The 19,644-nt window shown below is 61.2% G+C and overlaps 1 protein-coding gene across 3 annotated transcripts in view; it reads right to left on the reverse strand.

Annotated features, from left to right (window-relative positions):
* The window catches only part of gish (casein kinase I gish), a 38,793-nt gene that overhangs the window by 2,813 nt on the left and 16,336 nt on the right, over positions 1-19,644 (reverse strand). For all 3 annotated transcript variants that reach the window (XM_037227496.1, XM_037227494.1, XM_037227495.1), the window contains 5 exons: positions 16,599-16,747; positions 10,992-11,106; positions 10,614-10,733; positions 7,361-7,531; positions 2,800-2,948 (listed from right to left, as the gene is read on the reverse strand). In XM_037227496.1, the coding sequence (XP_037083391.1) occupies positions 2,800-2,948; positions 7,361-7,531; positions 10,614-10,733; positions 10,992-11,106; positions 16,599-16,747 (704 nt within the window). The remainder of the gene's footprint in view (positions 1-2,799; positions 2,949-7,360; positions 7,532-10,613; positions 10,734-10,991; positions 11,107-16,598; positions 16,748-19,644) is intronic.

Genomic DNA, 19,644 nt, shown 5'->3' on the forward strand with positions numbered 1-19,644 from the left:
GGAAAACGACGAGCGCCGTACAGGGACTAGATCAAGAACTAGGGGAACGCCACGAAGTTGGTGAGCGAAGGACTGCTTTCTTGCAACAGAAGCAGGTAGGGGTGCACTTCTAAGACCAGCCATTCTGGGCACGTGATTAAATCTCCCGTTCCCAAATGTGGTCAGTCCGATGCCCTGCAGCCTTTCCTTCCCTAAGCCAAACACATCCCGGTTAGCAGGTCCACAGCAAAGCCATGAGTGAAAGGAAGATACAAGGTTGAAATAATATGCTTGTATTACATTTGGGCGGCAAATCTGGCAATGAAGGCCACGGAGAACGATTGCTATGAATCCTTGTCAATAAAGCTGTACTATTTCATTAACCAGAGGCGCGCGTGCGCGTCTGTCACCTGATGACGGGACGGCGGACCGATGGCAGGAGCGGAGGAGGAGGAGGAGAAGAAGGAGGAGGGGAGGGAGGGAGGCGGTGCACGGTGACCCGTCAGTCAGTCGCGTCAGGCGGTGTAGGGAGCGCAGGCCAGCGCAGGGCGGGAGGCCGTTCACTCCTACATGCTAAGGCAAGGCACAGAGACGGCGCAACTTTCGAGCCTAGAACGAGACAGACAGCAGGTGGTGAGAGGCGCCGCTGCGCCGCCGCCGGCCGGCTGCAGAGGGCGCTCCCGGGCCGCAGACCGGCTCTCCTCTCCTACAGGGACCGCCGCTACCCACTGACCTTCATCGAACTAGTCTTAACAACGTCCGAGGGAGGCGCGTACTTGAGGACCTTCATGTTCTCCAGAACGTCCTCACGCTGCTCGGGAAGGACGGCGACGGCGTGAGGACGGGTCCGCATGGCTCAGAGTAACCCGCCCGGCGAGGTCCGCGCGGAACGCAGCGTGCACCCCGGCACAGCCCCGACATCAGCAGAGACCCTTCCGCGCCGCCGACCCAGCCGTACTTCCCGGCGGTACCGGACCCCCCCCCCCCCCCCCCCCAGGACTTGCGCGCAAATCAGCCCCTCCCGAAAGAAGGCAGATCGCTGACTGAAAACCGTCAGATATCGGCACCGACAACACCACAGATGTTCATGCAGATGCGCCGCCGCTTATGGTGACGGGCTGCATCTAACTTTCGTTACCAACGGTGAGAAATACCGTCCGACAGGTGAACGGTTTCGCGCCGTGCAACATGTCAGCGCTTCCTTTCGGATTCAACCCTTGCCGGACGACAGGTCCACAGGCCCACTAGTTCTTGAAAGCTTAACAGGTTACAGACACGGGCCCCGCGGCATCGAATGGCTCGCGAGCGGCACTGACCACTCGCGTAGGCGCTCTTTGACGCTTCAAACGGGATCAGCGTGCTAAAGATTGTGAGCTCAGACTCCTTTTAAGCGTTCTGGGTCGCACGCTGTGAAGGGCTTGGTAAGGAAGTGTTGTATAGCCCTTCATAGACAATCGTATCCAGATGGGCTTCACGCCATGCATGAAATTTGGGTGTTTCCCTGTGCTTTCAGATACGACAGCTTACGGTCTCGTAGAATCCGCATGGGAAAGAAGGCGATGCTTTTACTCAGAACCTGTCACGAAAAGCTTGAGGCATCGAAATGATGAGATCATAGAATGGCTGACGTTGAATACCTTTGATAATCAACACTGCAACATTCCACGCATCCTATTCTCGCATGAACTCAGGGGCGAGGTAGTACCTCGCATGACCTATCATGGAAAGACGTTCACGCATGGCGCGGAAATCCTTACTTGGTGTTAAAATCAGCTACGAGCAAAACATTGAACATGACACAATTAGCGGGTAAGACTTGTAACACAAAATAACATTTATGAGCCTCCGAGGTCCACCGTCCAGTGGGGGCAAGAGTCTGACACGGAACTTGTGAACAAATGAACGATACAACGTTAAAATCTTGCCGAAATAAGTAGCATTGCATATATAAATACGTCCATATACATACATATATATATATATGTGTATATATATATACATATATATATATACATGCATATATATATGCATATATATATATATATATATATAACGCTGAAGTGCATAACAGTGATTACAAATATATTCGGGGGGGGGGGGGGTCGCAATGGCAACGTCTTTGAGACGGATCAGACTCCCGACGGAAAAGCGACAGACTCTAATGCGCTCCGCGTCATCATTCCGACTGCACATCTGCACACAAAGAGCTCATCAGCCGGGTTCAAACGGCATCTCCCTTTGGCCCATTCACCCATCGTCGGTGACGGGAAGGAACGAATTATTCACAAGACGTCGGCCACTATGCGTGTGGACAGAGACTTCGTACTGTTCTAAATGTGTCAACCTGATGCGGCCACCTCAAACTGACATTTAATTCGTAAAGAGATTATGTACGCAGCTCTGCTTGTCTGGATAGTAAGATGAATAAGAACAGTGAAAATGTGAATGAAAAATCAAACAAAAAGTGAATAGTATAAATACGCATGTTCCCTGAACGTACTTCAACGGCACGTAACCAGAACTATTCGTTCCACTCAACTGAAAAATAACTATCCTGGGAAAAGCACGTGATCATAACTATTCCCTCATTCAAGTGAAAAAACAACCATCCTGACACAGCGAGGCAGAATATGCCTCTTCAACCTCCGTCACACCCGACCCGACCCGACCTGACCCGACCCGACCCGACCCGACCCGACCCGACCCGACCCGATCCGATCCGATCCGATCCGATCCGATCCCGACCCCGACCCCGACCCGACCCGACCCGATCCGACCCGACCCGACCCGACCCGACCCGACCCGACCCGACCCGCTCACCATAGTGCGTCCCGTCCAGTCGAACTCGCCGTCGTCCACGTAACCTTTGCGCTCGAACAGGTCCTGGAACTGCTTACGCAGATGGTCGTAATCGGGCGTCTCGAAGAAGTCGAGGCGGCGCACGTAGCGCAAGTAGGCGGCCATCTCCTCTGTCGGGGGAGGGAGGAAGGTCAGATCACGGCGCAGGTGGGCAGCGATCTGCTCTGCCCGGGGGAGGGAGGGAGGGGGGGGGGGGGGTCACATCGCGGCGCAGGTGGGCGGCCACCTCCTCTGCCAGGGGGAGGCAGGGTCAGATCCGCGGGGATCAGACCGCGGCGCGGCGCACGGACGAGGGGGGGGGGGGGCGGGGTGTCGCTCTAGTCAGGTTGACCCGCAGACAACACAGCGAGGGGGCAAACTCCAAGGCGAGGGGAATAGTAGGGCCACAGGAAGACGGTGACGCTGGCAGGACGGTTGCGGGGACAGGCAGCACGGAGGCGTGATCACAGGTCACCGCGGATGGAAGGTAAGCAAACTGGCTCAGCGAGGCGCCGCCGCCACGGCCGTCCATTCACTGCACACCAGCCCCGAGGGCAAAGCCACCAGCATAAGCCGCGCGTGCCCATCCCCGAGGGCAAGGTCATCGCCCCGGCTGCGGTCGGATCCGATTGATCGACCGATAAAGGAGCGCGGCGCCAGCCGTGCCGGCCCGGAAGCTTGTTTAAAGTAGATAATGGCCGGGCCGACCTTTAGAGCTTTGGAGCCGACCAGCCAAATATGTCTGTCGGATATCCGGCCACACCACAGAAGCCAAACAGACGCCGCCCTAGGGATCACACTCGCACCGCCAGGGAGGCGGAGTCAGCTGTGTTGGTGTGGCCATATGGACCAAAAAGCTTCATCTTGGCTGCTGCCACATGGAAAACGTGAACATGCCGCCACGCAAGCCACCGTTCCCGAGAGGTACTCGTCAGTTACCTTGACCTGCGACATCCGAACACCAACCGTCGCTGCACAGCAACTCAGCAGCGACGTTCCGGGGACCTATCGGTGAACAACCCCAACAGGACACTGACGCCATTAGCGCACGTATGGCATCATCGGCGACTACCAAGTCCCAGCCAGCCGACGCACCAACATCGGGAGCCATCGTTGCAGCAGCGGTTTGCCGCCCTGATGACGAGCTCAGCGCTGGCGGACGGCGCCCGTTCGGAGCGCGGCCGCCGCCGTCCCGCCCCGCGGGCTCCGGCCAGCGGAACACGGCCGACGAGACCGCACCAGCCGCGGCGGCCGGTCATGAGGAGCCGTCGTGTCCGGAGCCAGCCGTCCGCCGCTCGCCCCAGCCAACCATGACGCAGATTGTGCCAGTTTAGATGGCACGGAGCATACATTCGACAGAGGAGCCCAGAATGCCCGAAACAATGGCAAGCAAAGTCGCGATCGACTTTACCTTCTCGCGGGAGGTGAAGGCTTCACGAGAAGCTGTGGAAGCGCGCCGAGTTGTAGCACTACACGCGTAAATACCTGCACTGCACTGGTTGTTCCACAACATTTTAATATTCCCATTAAATTATTCGAAAACCAGGGTGAGCCAATGCATGATGCAAGCCACCTTTTATCTCAAATGGTGGCACCTCCTGCTGCAGTTTGTTATTCCCTATCCGCTATCCCTTTCCGTTATCCATAATCTGCGCTATCTACGCGCCCCTTATCAAATACTACGGGGACGCTGCACATGCACTGCCTGTGGGCATCCGCGTCTTACATAAGCACGCCGGTGGCAACATTTGCCCCGATCGCGGGAGCTCCCCGTCCCCCCGTCTCTGTCTCCACCACAGGCTGCCGGGGCGCCGTGGCGGCGACAGCGGCGGCGGTGACACGCTGGCAGCCGGCGGCGCAAGCCCCCTGGTCCGGCGTCGGGCCGCTGGTCGCCGGCCGCCATGCCCGCTCCGGGGGGCTATCTCGTGCAGGACAGCACGCGCTCCGGCCAGCGCCGTGTCGCCAGACTGGCAGCCAACGGGGCTGATCGGCGGCAGGACATCCTCAGCAGTCCCAGTCGTGATCCGTCCCAGGCATCACCGGCGGCGCTAGCGGCGGCGCCCCACCCTCAAGCTGGCGCGCGCTGGCGGCCCTCGCATCGCACGGGCGGCACACCGGGGCGAACCTCGTCAGACGTGACAGAACCAGCCCGCCTTAAGGCTTCCCAACCCACTCAACACACGACGGCACGCCAAAGGGACGGCTCTAACGGCCACAGCGCAGAGAAGCCGCGGCAATGCACGACCAATACGCACGGATGCTGACTGCAGAAATAGAAAGTCAGTCAGCGCCGGTCCCGTCAGCTAATTCCGGCTCTACATGGACGCGATGCACCTAGAGGAAAGCACAGCTGTACCTCTGGGGCCATGCAGAGCGTGGCCCTTCGGTTCCCCGGGGGCCAGGACGGCACGTGCACTGCCGAGCTGCCAGCTGTGCACGCTGCTCACGCCACTGCTGGCGTGGCGCACTGGCGGCCAGGGTGGCGCACCATCAATACGTCGACATGATGACCGATGGCCATGCGAACGCCCGAATACGAACGCGCGGCACGGGGCGGTCGAACGTCCTGTGGCTACCCCCCCCCCCCCCCGTCCTCATTCACGCGCCTCACACCACTGGCACGGACAGGCCCGCCAGCTGGAGACGGCGCTCGGCGCCGCCCCACTCGCACTGTCCGGACCGACGCTCGGCCGAGCCGCCACTCCTCCATGATATCGTCTACCGGCCGGCTCACAGCCGTGCCAGCTGCGCCACGCAGCTCCACGACACAACAAAAACGAGTAGGCCAGTGCGAGTGACGGTCGTGCGCCACCCACCGCGTACCAGCCACGCGCACGGCACCTCGCCGGTCAGGCGGGGCCGCGTGACCGGGCGGCGGCGGCGGTGACGCGTCAGCGTGTCACGCACACGTCAATACGCGAGCACGGCCGCACCGCCGGCCGGCCGGCCGCTGGCCGCCGCCGAAAGCTCGATACGCGGCCGCCGGGCCCAGCTCGGGCACCGGCCTCAAACGGAAAGACGCGGAGGGGAGGCGTGCTCCCCCGGCGCCGGTGGGTGGCCAGGACAGGACGGGGGGCAGCGTCACGCCGGCCGCGCGGCATCCTGATCAGGCGAGTTGGCACCAAACCCGGTTTCTGAATACAGTCTGAGGCTCAGCACACTGAGCCCCAGGGGCGGCGCAGAATGGGGGGGGGGAGGGGGCAGTCCCCCCCCCCCCCGGGGCAAGAGTACGGTTTTCCCCTCAAAGGTTTTGAGAGGCTGCTTGTTCCCAAACAAAAGGCATTGCAGCTGCCGCAGATTGCCAATGCTCAGATCGAGGCCTCCATGACCAAGCAGGAGAGTAATAATCGGACTCAAAAGACTCTGTTATGTCAAGAGGCCCATTTCTGTATCATGATCTACCTTTATGGATAAGGTAGACCATCCTTTAGATTGGTGCACCTGGTGTGATCTTAAGGAAGCCCATTTGCTGGCTACGGTGGCCATCGTTGCAAACTAGGAGGCCGCTGTTCCGGGTTAGGAGACACTTTCAACATTAAGGAGGCCCCATTACTGGAACAGGAGGCCCCGGTCATGCATTAGATGGCCGCAGTTCCATATCGAGATGCCTGTTTTGGAATAACGCGCGCCCCTCGCTGGACTTGGAGGCCCCTTCATGAAAAAGCACCTTTTGGGGGTCCTGTCTGCATCAGGAGACCCTTTTCTGGAACAAGCCCCGTTGAAGAAAAGCGAGGCCCTTTGCTGGATAATCAGAAGGCCCTCATTCTGGATATTACATGGATGTGATGCACGCTGATGCACGCAACCATTTGATAAGGGGCATACACCGTCGGTTCATCTAGCTCTTAAATGCGACATCGCCCAGGAGCTCCCCCCCCCCCCCCTCCTCCTCCTCCCCGCCCCCGGTGAATAGACTCCATTTAGTCCAGGGGACCCCCTGGAACATCCTGTCTCCAACCCGAAATAAATGGAGCCGCCCCTGTTTAAGCCATGAACAAGAGGGGAAACCCTTGGGCTACCTCACTTAACTCACCAGACCTCAGCCACGAGCTGCCACCCGAGTATCGTCACATGATCTATATCATGTCAGCCATGAGCCGAGGCTCCCACCAGAGCATCGTCACGTGATCTATCTCATGTCACCCCTGAACCGGAGGCTGCCACCCGAGCATCGTCACGTGATCTATCTCATGTCAGCCATGAACCGGAGGCTGCCACCAGAGCATCGTCACGTGATCTCTCTCATGTCACCCCTGAACCGGAGGCTGCTGACCACAATCATCACCTTTGTGGCTTCGCCCGCCATCACGTTACGGGTGCGGAGATATCGGCAGACTGATTTGCACGGAAGGAATTCATCTCTATTGTTTACCGATTTTGCAGAGCCCAACCGAGGCCACCTCCTCACCAGGACAGATTTGTAGGCGCCCTCGTGAGCAAGTCGTCCCTAAACTCCCCTTTTCACCGAGCCTCCGCCCCCGCGAGCCGCCCGACCCGGGTCGTGATAGCGGTGGAGGTCCAGTCGGAGCAGCCTGCCTCTAACCTGGGTAGTTTTCGCAGAGGACCTCGACGGGCGTGGCGCGCTTGGTGTCGCCGATCTTCTGGTACCGCTCCTTGAGTGTCTCGGCCTGCAGGCCCTGCCAGGGCAGGCTGCCGCGCAGGAAGTACATGAACATGTGACCCAGCGCCTCCAGGTCATCCCTCCGGCTTTGCTCTGAAACACAGGCCGTGGGTGCGTGTCACAGGTCATCAAACGACGTAATACAGTGCCACAAACCGGCAACCGCAGATGCGGCGCTGCGCAGCGTCAGAGGACCAACGCTTCGACTTCGTCATCATATGCACGTGAAAAGTTCAGCCGGGGACAAATTCGCCCTGAAACCATGCGTGGACAAAAAGAGAAGAGCACAGGCCTATTCATGCCTTCTGCGGATACGTTCGAGAACAATGATGGGCCACGTTACGGTGGCGTTCAAACAAAACCTAGCACGAGGTACGCTCCGGAAGGAAAGTATTCACACCGTCACTGCCACTGCGCACGACCACCAGAACCCAAAGAATTTAGCTTCAACAACACTGCGTATGCTCTCAAGCCTTGTATCCACAAAGTCCGTTTTCCAAAGTGGCATCCCTGCCGTTTTCCTTTGCTCTTGCTTTATGAACCGAGAAGCAGAGCGGACACCACGGTTTTGCCGTCGCCAAACAAGCACAACAGGATGACCGCGTGCACCACAAAAACACACCACCGGTCTACCGGGGCGGAACACCCCGGCGGCCAGCGCCGGATGAATCCGCAGAGCCGTGTCCTGCAGGCCTGTCCCCGCTGCCGGTGGGGGCCGCACGGGGCGCGACGCTGGTGACTGGGGCCAGCGCACGACCATGGGGCTCATATCGCCTCCCACGGCGTCACCCCGCTGCCGGTGGGGGCCGGGCGGAGCGCGACGCTGGTGACTGGGGCCAGCGCGCGACCGTGGGGCTCATATCGTCTCTCACGGCGTCACTCTTCTGCCAGCGATGGCTCGTTTCACAGCCAATCTGGCCCTGGGGCGGCTTTGGCGGCCGCCTGCGCGCCAGAGCCGAGCCAACGCTACACTTCCGGGGACATGGCGGCGTCACCACGGAGAGTCGCCAGTGAGTCCACGCGCACACGGCCAGCTGACAATGCTCGACATCAGCGGCGGGGAGAGGGGCCGGGGCCGGGGCCGGGGCCGGGGCCGGGGCCGGGGCCGGGGCCGGGGCCGGGGCCGGGGCCGGGGCCGGGGCCGGGGCCGGGGCCGGAGCCCGGGGCCGGAGCCCGGGGCCGGGGCCGGAGCCCGAGCCCGGGCCTGGGCCCGGGTCCGAGCCCGAGCCCGAGCCCGAGCCCGAGCCCGAGCCCGAGCCCGAGTTGAGGCTAGATGAAACCCAGAGCCGGAGCCGGAGCCGGAGCCGGAGCCGGAGCCGGACCCGGACCCGGAAATGGACCGGAGCCGGGGCGCACACTTCCCCTCCACCCCGAGCAGATCGAAGGTCATCAGAGAGCGCGTGGTAACCGGACGTCCATACATGGCTCAATATACTTGCTCCAGGGACTCCCACAGACAATATCCGTCTTCCAATCGCTCTGTGGGGAATCCAGCAATCCCCAGACATGACCTACCTATACTAACACAGCTTGAGCACTGCAAGCCACGACGGTGATTGACGTGTTTCGAACGGATTGCTGAGCCGGCGCACAACCATCATCTGTTCAGATGGTGAAGCCAGTGAGTGAGTGAGTGAGTGAGTGAGTGAGTGAGTGAGTGAGTGAGTGAGTGAGTGAGTGAGTGAGTGAGTGAGTGAGTGAGTGAGTGAGTGAGTGAGTGAGTGAGTGAGTGAGTGAGTGAGTGAGTGGGTGGGTGAGTGAGTGGGTGAGTGAGTGAGTGAGTGAGTGAGTGAGTGAGTGAGTGAGTGAGTGAGTGAGTGAGTGAGTGAGTGAGTGAGTGAGTGAGCCAGTGATCTGCCCCATTCAAGATACCGCCACATCCGCCTGGACTGTCTGGACCAGTTGTAGCTGTAGATGGACTAGTTGTAGCTGAAGTTGGGCCGGTTGCAGCTGCAGCTGGACTATTTGTAGCTGTAGCTGGACCAGCTGCGCTACAGAACGTACAGACCACACAACCGATGCATCACTCCAGAATGAGTCGGCGGCGCCGCGGCGAGCACGGCCGCCTCCTGATTCGCGCGTCAATACGTCGGCGGCGGGCCGGCCGGCGCGATGGCCCGGCCGAGATCCATACCAGCTGGGCGGCAGGTAAGCCGGCCGCGCCGTCCGGTCGATGGCCGGGCCAGGCCAAGCCAAGCCGCGGCTGGCTCCCGGCGCGCTGGTCGCCTACCGTCAGAGTGCTCCGACACCTGACACCGGCGCCGGCTGCCCCAGGCGCGGCCGAGGACGGGTACCAGGCGCGGCCGAGGACAGGTCCCAGGCGCGGCCGAGGACAGGTCCCAGGCGCGGCGGGGTCAGGTCCCAGGCGCGGCCGAGGACGGGTCCCAGGCGCGGCCGAGGACGGGTCCCAGGCGCGGCCGAGGACAGGTCCCAGGCGCGGCCGAGGACAGGTCCCAGGCGCGGCCGAGGACAGGTCCCAGGCGCAGCGGAGGACGGATCCCAGGCGCGGCCGAGGACAGGTCCCAGGCGCGGCCGAGGACGGGTCCCAGGCGCGGCCGAGGACAGGTCCAGAGCGGCCTGCCGTCAGGCCGCTCTGGGTCCCGGCAGCACGGATCGCCGATTTCCTTCGACCCAGGTCATTAACTTTGCCCCACACCACCCAACAACACCCGTTCCGGGTCGTTTCGGCAGCTAAGACCATGCCTCGCTGTCGTCGGTTTCGCCGGCAGCCAGAACGTCCCACTCCAGCCCCCATCTCCGGAGCTATCAGGCAACCTCGGAATATAATCCCGACAGACCGCAGCAGACCGCGCTGACCTCTGACGTGGCGGCGCCGACCGGTGCACGGCAGCTCCGCAAGGACCGCGCGCCGCACCGACAACGTTCTCCGAGCAGGCCTCTCGCGCCGCGTCGGCAGTGTCCTCCGGGCGAGCCCGCCGCGCCGCGTCGGCAGCGTTCTCCGGGCGAGCCCGCTGCGCCGCGTCGGCAGCGTTCTCCGGGCGAGCCCGCCGCGCTGCGTCGGCAGTGTCCTCCGGGCGAGCCCGCCGCGCCGCGTCGGCAGTGTCCTCCGGGCGAGCCCGCCGCGCCGCGTCGGCAGTGTCCTCCGGGCGAGCCCGCCGCGCCGCACCGGCAGCGTTCTCCGGGCGAGCCTGCCGCGCCGCGCCGGTCGCCTCACCTTTGCCCAAGTGTGTGTTGATGCTCATGTAGCGGGCGGTGCCGGTCAGACTCTTGTTCTCCCGGTAGGGGATGTGGCGGTGGGTCTCCGGGTCTATGTACTCCTTGGCTAGGCCGAAATCTGCCGGGTGAGATGACGTGTCATTAAGTAAGCATGGGAAACGCCGAACAGTGGAAGACCTCACAATGCCGGACATTAGATTTCCCACGAAACGGAACAACGATGGAAAAACGCACGGCAAATCTCCTGCTTATCCAAGTTACATCTCACCAGTACATTCTCCAAGCTGCACACAAAAAGGCACCGCAGGGTTTAACACTGGCCACAAAGGCATGAATTACCTTTGCAGCCAAGGCACGTACTGCCGTTACTACAAACCTATAATGTGGATGACTTTGTCTTTTTTATTCGAAGTGCGGCCTATGAGGAAGTTCTCGGGCTTGACGTCCCTGTAGATTAGATGCTTCGAGTGTACGAATTCTATCCTATGCAGCTGAAACAACACAGTACGGCGTTAGGCAGGCATTCGGCTCTTCCGGAGACGCGAAGCACGTAAACGAGACGGACGTCGGTTAACTAACAAACTCGGCGTATTTCCAAATATCGAGCAACCGAATGAAGATATTTTTCAGAAAATCCGAGCGTGCTGGATACCTTGCTCGAAAATGGCGGTCATCTGTGCCTTGTAATGAGCTGCGGGCGGCATGGTTGGCCGGTGGCCGGCGCATGCCAGCCATTTCACGACTGTCTTCCGAACAATCGAACATGTGGTTAATTCACCCACATGCCCCAACTTGTAATGCAGTACGCCAGTTCAAACGGAGGTCACACTCGTTGGTCACACCTGGCACACCGAAATAACAAACGCAAATAAAACACGTGTCCTGACACCAGGCGACTGATGCCGTCCTGAAATAGGGAGCTCGGACAGCTCTCAGGCGATATGATCGCGACGGGTCCGTCCGTAAGTGACGAGCTTCACCAAAACAGCTGCACTCCTGGCGACGGGCCGGCACTCAGCAGGAGTGCGGCTAATCGCGCCTCCCCAGCACGGCGGACAAGGCGGCCACGCGCCGCCGTCACGTGACCGGCGCCAGCTGAGCCCTCACGCCCGAGTACGTCAGCGACTTGGCAACCCGACAAAGCAGCACGATACGGCCGTGGCGAGCGGCGAGCGAGGGCCGGCCGATTACCCAGAAGTGGCCCGGCACAGAGGCCGCCCCATGAGACGGCGCTCGTGGAGCCGGGGCCGCTCGGGCCGCGCCGCGCCGCACCGGGCCCGGCCGGCAGGGCACCAGCAATTCACAGCCGACGGCAGCGCTGGCTGACTGACCACAACTGGGACGAAGCTATGGGTGCCGCCGGCGCCGTCATCGCCGCCAAGCGTGCCCCGAACGGCAGACATCGGGCCTGGCATTGAGTCGGTGTGTGTTCGGGCCCCTGTGAGTCCACATTTGTCGTGCACCGTGCCAGTCGGTTAGGCTATGAACTAGAGGTGCTTCTTAAACGACCGGCTGTGGCAGCGGTCAGGGCCTGCATGTCTTGGGCAGCGCCTGCGCCCGGCGGTACGTGGGCGAGCACAACATGGCAGACAGTCCGCCTGCACGTTTGTTCTGAAGAATGATTATCCATAGCTGTGCTCATACTTTGCAGTAGTTCAACTCTTCTCAAGAGTTAGTGTTTTGCTAGAGTAGTGGCGGGAAAAGTCGGCTGCGACCTACCCAATGTGTACCTGAATGAGGGTGCAATATACAATGTACTGGTGGTTACAATTTGCCCTTGTATACCCGCTACCAATCGATGATCCCAATTACCCCAGTGTACAACTGTAACTAATGGGCCTTTACAAGATTTAACTCACCAACGGGCACGGATATCATTACAGATGGTGTTTGACATAATCTCGAGTGCACTTGAGCGTCCATGTGAGCACTGGACATCATCTGGCTATTGGTTATTTGGTTATTGGGATTGGATCCTTTCGACCAGCAATGAACATTTCAGTGCCATGAAATGAACGAAAACGAATGACGGTGAGGCAGGACTACACGCGCCTGGGACCCTACCGCCGAGACAACGCCCGCGCAGGGACCCCTCTGCGCGGTATGCGCTTGGCGCTCCGGTGAGGCAAGACTACACGCGCCAGGGACCTTACCGCCGAGACAACGCCCGCGCAGGGACCCCTCTGCGGGGTATGCGCTTGGCGCTCCGGTGAGGCAGGACTACACGCGCCTGGGACCCTACCGCCGAGACTATGCCCGCGCAGGGACCCCTCTGCGGGGTGTGCGCTTGGCGCTCGGACAGGTGCCCTACCAGGGGCCCTTCGGCCCCTCGTGGCTGACGCGTGCAGCCTGCCCCGGACAAGCGGGACGTTGCAAAGACGTAGGATTTAGCGAGAGAGTAGCGCGTGGAAAAGCGAAAAATGTAGTAAAAAGTGGAGTAGCAGTGGGCGGGTAGTACTGGATGCCATCCTCAACGCCCTCTGTCAGGGGTGTAGTTTTGAAAAATGTGTTAAAGTACCTAGTTAACAAAAATGACAAGGCCAGACCCCAAATACGCACACAAATAGGTTCCCTCCGGATCTCGCCCACTTCCTTCAGAAGGTTGGGGGCTGGTTTGGGGCTGCCTGGCCCCCACAGCTCAAGTGGGGTGGAGGAACCCCCCAAATTGAACAGGAAACTGCATCCCTGCCCTATATCGTAAGCATGATAATGTGGGTAGTTGTTGGTATGGGTCCTTTGTATCGAAAAAGATGCAGCTTTTTAAGGTTCTTCCATTCGCAAACCTTAATGGCATTATGTGAATCGATCGTAATGCGATGATAGGCATCGGGTAAACAGGAATGACAGGTGATAGGTGGATAAGGAGCACCTGCTATTCTAAATGAGCATTTGTTTTCACGCACGGCAATGCACTACCGTCACTGATACTTTGTTCTTTGGGATCAAAACAAAAACGACACTGCTTAGGCACAACCCGTCTGGACTTGGCTGCATTCTTTGTACAGCCGCGCTCACATTCCGGCGCAGCGTCGTACCTGCAGTCCCCGAGCACTTCAGCCCTACAATAGAGAACTTGAAGCGATTGTCGGGAACGGAGAATTTAACCTCCCGCATTCAGCAAAGCCAAGACCAACACCTACCACCGATTACCCAGAAAACACCGATGCGCTCTCAGCCACACTTAGCAGCCCGACGAGACCGACCATTACGTCCTTATGAACGGGAGCCGCCACACTACTCTGCCCCGGGTAGAGCAACAGAGCACCTCGCCAAACTCCACAACTCGGCCCGCTCCGAGCTGTGAGGTGAGTGGTTGACCCACAACCCCCGTGACCCCTCCGCCCTTCATAGTCGAGTCAAATCTGAGGCCCTCGCGTGGCGAATTCAGCCGGCGGTTAGCGGAGAGTTGGCCGAGGTTCCGACCGGACCTCATGACCTGGGTCTTGAACGGGCCGCCGGCCCAGGTCAGCGGTGTGGAGCGTGCGGCCGCCGCCGGCAGCAGACACCCCGGCCCGCCCTGAGTCCTCAGGACGGAGCGGGCTGTCACTTCCGCCCCGACCTGTCTGCACCAGTCATTCGTCGTCGCCCACCGGTCGTGATGACAGTCGGTCTTGCAGCAGCCTTGTCAGTGTCATTACGGCCGCCGTGTTCGTGTCATATTCGCCCTTCGTCCGTTGACACAGAACATACTCGCATGACGGGAAGACACACGGCACTTCATGCCCCCATGACTGGGCACAACGTAATTCACACCGTATGGCTGGGGACGACATACGATACTTCATGCCCCCATGACTGGGGACAACGTAATTCATACCGTATGGCTGGGGACGACGTACGATACTCATGCCCCCATGACTGGGGACGACGTAATTCATACCGTACAGCTGGGGACGACATACGGTTCATACCCGCATGGCTGGGGACGATGTAAGGAGCAATTAGGAATGGATGACTGGGCAATATGACACTGCGTTTAAACATTCCCAGGTGCAGTTCACTTCCGTGGCGCATCGTAAGAGTATTGTGTGGGTTTTTCACGCAAATGCCGGCGAATTACGTCTGTTTGGCTCACTTATCAGTCGTTGTGAAGAACAGCGCACCGCGCAGCACGCCTGCAAATGCTTAAGCAAACTACGCACGTACTTTTATGATTACAGGTAACTTCTACCGGCCACCACACACACATTGCTTCGACCGCAAGATGACAGCGCATAAAGTTACCACGTATGTAAAACAACAAATAGAGTGAAATACGTGCGGAACTTTGCACGCCCCGGACAATGCGTTTTTTTTTCACCCCGCGAGAGGAGTCAGTATGTACACCGTGAAGAGGCGTCGCCGTGCGGTCATGACCACCCCAGTCACGATCATTCCGTATTTCACTGGGCGAAGCAAACGGCAGAGGCCCACATTCGCTTGGGCAGTGCAGACAGACCGCGCAGCCAGAAGATCCCGCCTGTGGCCCAGCCCCAGCGGGCTGCGTCTGCGAGTTTTTCCAATGATCGTCCCCGAGTCGGACAGTGGAATCGTCGTGGCGGGCGTCCACACGCTCCGCTCGCGGCCGACCCCGTCAGGGCGGCGAGCGGCGCGTCATCGGAGCCGGCTCTGTCACGGTCGGTGACGATGTGACGGGAGGGAGCTGTCCTCGCCGGGCGTCCAGTCACGCAGCGGCGCTGGCGCTGCGACCCCAGCCGCTGGTGTGGCCGGGCGCCGTGCACGAATTAGGTCGGAAGCTGGTCCAGCTCAGCTGCACTGGAAGCATGTTACGCCGATCCGAATGGCATTCCTCTATGGGCTCGTCCTCTGGGTAGGCCCCTATGTGGTTCAGTCATTTGAGAAGGTTCATCTGACACTGCCCCATGGGCCAATCATTTGGGCAGGTTCACAAGAGATTCATTCATCCACGGGTCCATGATCCGGTAGATCCATCTGGCATTAATCTATGGATCAAACATCTGGGCGGGTCCACCGATATCTCCCCCGAGGGCCGGTCGCCTGTGTACGTCCGTCTGACATTTCTTCGTCAGTGAGCGACCTGGGCACGTTCGCCTGGCAGTTCTCTATGGCCCAAACATCTGGGTAGGCCCACCTGATACTGTCCTCCGGGTCAGTCATTTAGGTCATTTTCCCGGCTATTAAATCGATCGTATGAGTTGGTCAACCTGACATTTCCCGTTGAGTCAATCAACTAGTTTGGAGCGCCTGATATTCTTCTCCGAGTCGATCACCAGGACTCGCCGGCTGCCACTTCCCCTGCAGGCCTGCACCGACCACATCGCATTCCTGTACGGGTCTGCTCCACCTCTCCGTCGGCGCATTTGACATCCCCGTGCCCGCCGTCCTCGTCGTCGGCTCACGTGACGTCCCCTACGGGCCTGTAATGCACGCCGATACATCTGGCGCCCCTCTGTGGGTCATCCGTCCGTGCTGGCTCCCTGACCGCCGTCGCCCCTCGGTCGCTCAATCGCCCAATCTCAGCACAAATGTTCGATGCGGAGATGTGTCACAATTCCATCGCGATACGCCGGCATCGCTTCATCTCCCGCCCCCAGATTCCTCCGACCGCCGGCGCGATGGGAAACCAGATCTCCCGTCCACCCACACAAGCGGATGCACACAGTGCGCTATGAGCCCGCACCAAACAAAGAGATTAGGGACGTATTAGAAGACAACAACGCACAACGCCCTCCGGAGATGTCAAGGTGCACCTGTAGAAAGCGGCCTCTCACACACCCGCCAGCGGCGACGTGCTGCTTCGGCATGTTCTGATTCCTGGTGTTCTCAGGTGCCTTAACTTGCACGCAACGTCTGCCTTGGACAAGGTCAAAATACAAATCACACACTGCTTAACATAGCATTTAAGCGCTAACACTCTCTGCAATACGCGGGTCTTCTTAGCTCCCACAGCCCGTCCAACCAGCGAGTGTCCGTAAATTGGGCAGCCACGTCAGCGCACTGCGACAAGTCTGGGTGCACTTACCAATTGAATGGCTATTAACAACACAGTTTTGAGGGTGAACTTGCGATCACATAGGTCGAAGAGGTCCTCGAGGCTGGGGCCCAACAGCTCCATGACGAGCGCGTTGTAGCGACCGCACGGGCCGAAGTAGTGCACCCTCGGCACGCCCTCTGTCAACAGAGCGGGCGCGTGTCAGGTCAGGTCAGTTCATGTCGGATCACGCCAGCTGACGTGCTGCCCATGTCACAGAATGATGGCACGCATGGGGGTCACGTTTCCCATCCCCGCCCCGTCTGCACCGACGTCCCCCACCGGATATCCTCGCGTCCGCAGGATCCCAGCGTGCGGCGGCGGCGGCGGCGGCGGCGGCAGATGGCTTCTGGCGGCGCCCGTCATCAGGCGCGCGGCGCTCCGTCGACGGCGGGCGGCGAGCGACCGGCCGCAATCAGAGCACCGGTCGATGTCCGTCCGACACGGACGCCCCGACAGCCGAGCGGGTCGGTGTCTTCGACTGTGGCGGACCAGCGCCGGCGGCTCCCATCTCACTGTGGCGGGCCAGCGCCGGCGGCTCTCATTGTGGCGGGCCAGCGCTGATGGCTCCCATCTCACTGTGGCGGACCAGCGCCGGCGGCTCTCATCTGACTGTGGCGGACCAGCGCCGGTGGCTCCCATCCGTCCGTCCTGCGCTGACCGCTCCCCCACTGACACCATCACATCCGAACAGTTCGATCCGTCGCGTTCCAGCCGACACTCTTCGAAGGATACAGATGACAACCTTCGTTTGGTGTGTATCACCTCTAACGGCGATCCCTACCTCCGTTCGCCATCTAATCATCGCCCTTCTGTGGGTGACCCCATCCAGAGACCATCCCTCTCGGCGTCACCAGCTCTAATGGCCGCCCTCTCCGGGTCATCACCGCTGATGAACTTGTCTCCCCCGCGGGCCACTCGCCTCTCGCAAGAGGCCGGGCCTGACGCGCCGTGCTCGTTCGGCCGGCGTCGTTGGCGATAACGCCGGAGCGCGGCGGGCCGACTTCGCGGACGGTTCGATCAGCTGGGTCATCAGCCGGGCCGGATCGGCTGTCGGCCACGCCGCTGGCGAGACCGCCCCCCTCCCCCAGCGCCCACCCCACCCCACCCAACCCCTCCCGCGCCGCGGCACGAGATGGATCGCTGGGCAGCCAGCGGCCGGAGGCCAGACCGATGGAGCAGCGCTCCGCCCGGCGCCGGCAGCGAGCGATCACTCGGCAGCAACTCTCCTCCGCCGGCGCGCGGGGCGCCTCTGTCCGAGCCCGGCCCGGACACGGGCGCCGCCGCTCGGCCGTCCAGCCCGGTCCCTCAGGCCCGTTGCTGCCGGCCGGCCCGCCCACGCGGTACGGGCCGCTTTAAAAGGCTGGCCATCACACGCGGCCCGGTCGATACCCGGCTACAGAGCGGATCGGCCCGGCCGGCCGCGTGAACAGCATGCAGTCGTCGGCCGGCCACTCTCGGGGGTATTTAGTCCTCTCTGTGTCCCGTCCCGCCCCACGCCCCGTCACGAGACGGCAGCGGCGGCCATATGGACAGGCAGTCCACCACCGCCGCTGGCGCCGGCGCCAGCGGCGGAAGCCGGTCAGCGGGCCGGCGGCGTCACGGTCCCGCTGGTGGCCCCCAGAGCGGCGCCAGCGGCGGAGGCCGGTCAGCGGGCCGGCGGCGTCACGGTTCCGCTGGCGGCCCCCAGAGCGGCGCCAGCGCCGGCCGGCGGCGAACGCCGCTCACCCGCGAGCCGCCGGTCTCACCGCTCGGTCATGCCTGAAGGCTGAGGACGAGCACCAGGTCAAGCGAAGGGGCGGCTGCCGACAATAATTACCGCCGAAGGGACTGCCGACGACCTAATCACAGCTGGTGAGTCAGGAATGTCGCTGACACGAGGTGGAGCCACTCGGGACAAACGCCGCCTACCGTCTCGCAACAATGCCGACCACTTCTGGCTTTACGCAAAACCAACCCTTGAGTAACATTCCAAGACCTGCCATGCCACGGCGCTGGCACTGAGCCGGTGAGATAGGAGGGGGCGGGGGAGGGGAGGCGATGACGGTGAACAGGTCCAGTTCTCTCGCCGCCAGCGCGGCCACACGGTCCCAGCGACGGGGTATTCAGGTGTGACGACCGGTCCTCGAGCTCCTAGAGCGGCGTGACGACCAGTCCTCCAGCTCCTGGGGCGGCGCGACGACCAGTCCTCGAGCTCCTAGAGCGGCGTGACGACCAGTCCTCCACCTCCTGGGGCGGCGTGACGACCAGTCCTCCACCTCCTGGGGCGGCGTGACGACCAGTCCTCGAGCTCCTGGGGCGGCGCTCGCAGCTCATGACCGGGAGTCTCACAGCCAGTGTCGGACAGCGATGCGCGAGTCACGACCAGTCGCACCGGCGACATTCCGCTCCACGCAAAAAGACGCCACTGAAGACCAGACGGAATGCAGAGGATGCGGAGTACCACGTTGACCCACGTTGAAAAACAGCATGCACCTCACGCATCCATTTCCTGAGCCCGATGGTGTTGATTAGTGACCCGTATCTGAGCGCATCCATTACCCTGGATCTGAGAGGCCCCGCTCTGCGGACGGGTTTCGCGCCACCGAGCCGTACTGTGGTCCGTCTCCTGGCCACAGGGCCCTGCCTCGCCAGTGGGCGCCGCGCCGCGCGTGCCATTCTCGTCAGCCGCAGTCCTGGGCGGCGCCTCGACCCCCAGCGCCGTACTGCCGTGCGAAGCCGGACGACGCGGCTCCCAGGCGGCCGCTGCCGACGGCCCGACGCCCCAGCAGTGCAACCGCGCTAGTGGGGCCGGCCGCCGCCGCCGCCGCCGCCGCCCAGCACGGCAGTGACATCGCAACAGCACGGCGGCCGCACCGCGACGAGACAGCAGCGGTACGGTAGACGCACGGCAGCCATGCAGCAGTGGCGCAGCAGCGACACGGCAGTGGCACAGCAGCACCGCCGGTCACAGGACGGGACAGCAGATACGGCAGTGACGCAACGGCGCCGAGGCAAAGCCACAGCATAGCGGCACAGATGTAGCAAAGTGGCACGA

The sequence above is a fragment of the Pollicipes pollicipes genome, unplaced genomic scaffold (assembly GCF_011947565.3).
Source record: "Pollicipes pollicipes isolate AB1234 unplaced genomic scaffold, Ppol_2.1 Scaffold_5724;HRSCAF=6776_pilon_pilon_pilon, whole genome shotgun sequence".
Lineage (NCBI taxonomy): Eukaryota > Metazoa > Arthropoda > Thecostraca > Pollicipedomorpha > Pollicipedidae > Pollicipes > Pollicipes pollicipes.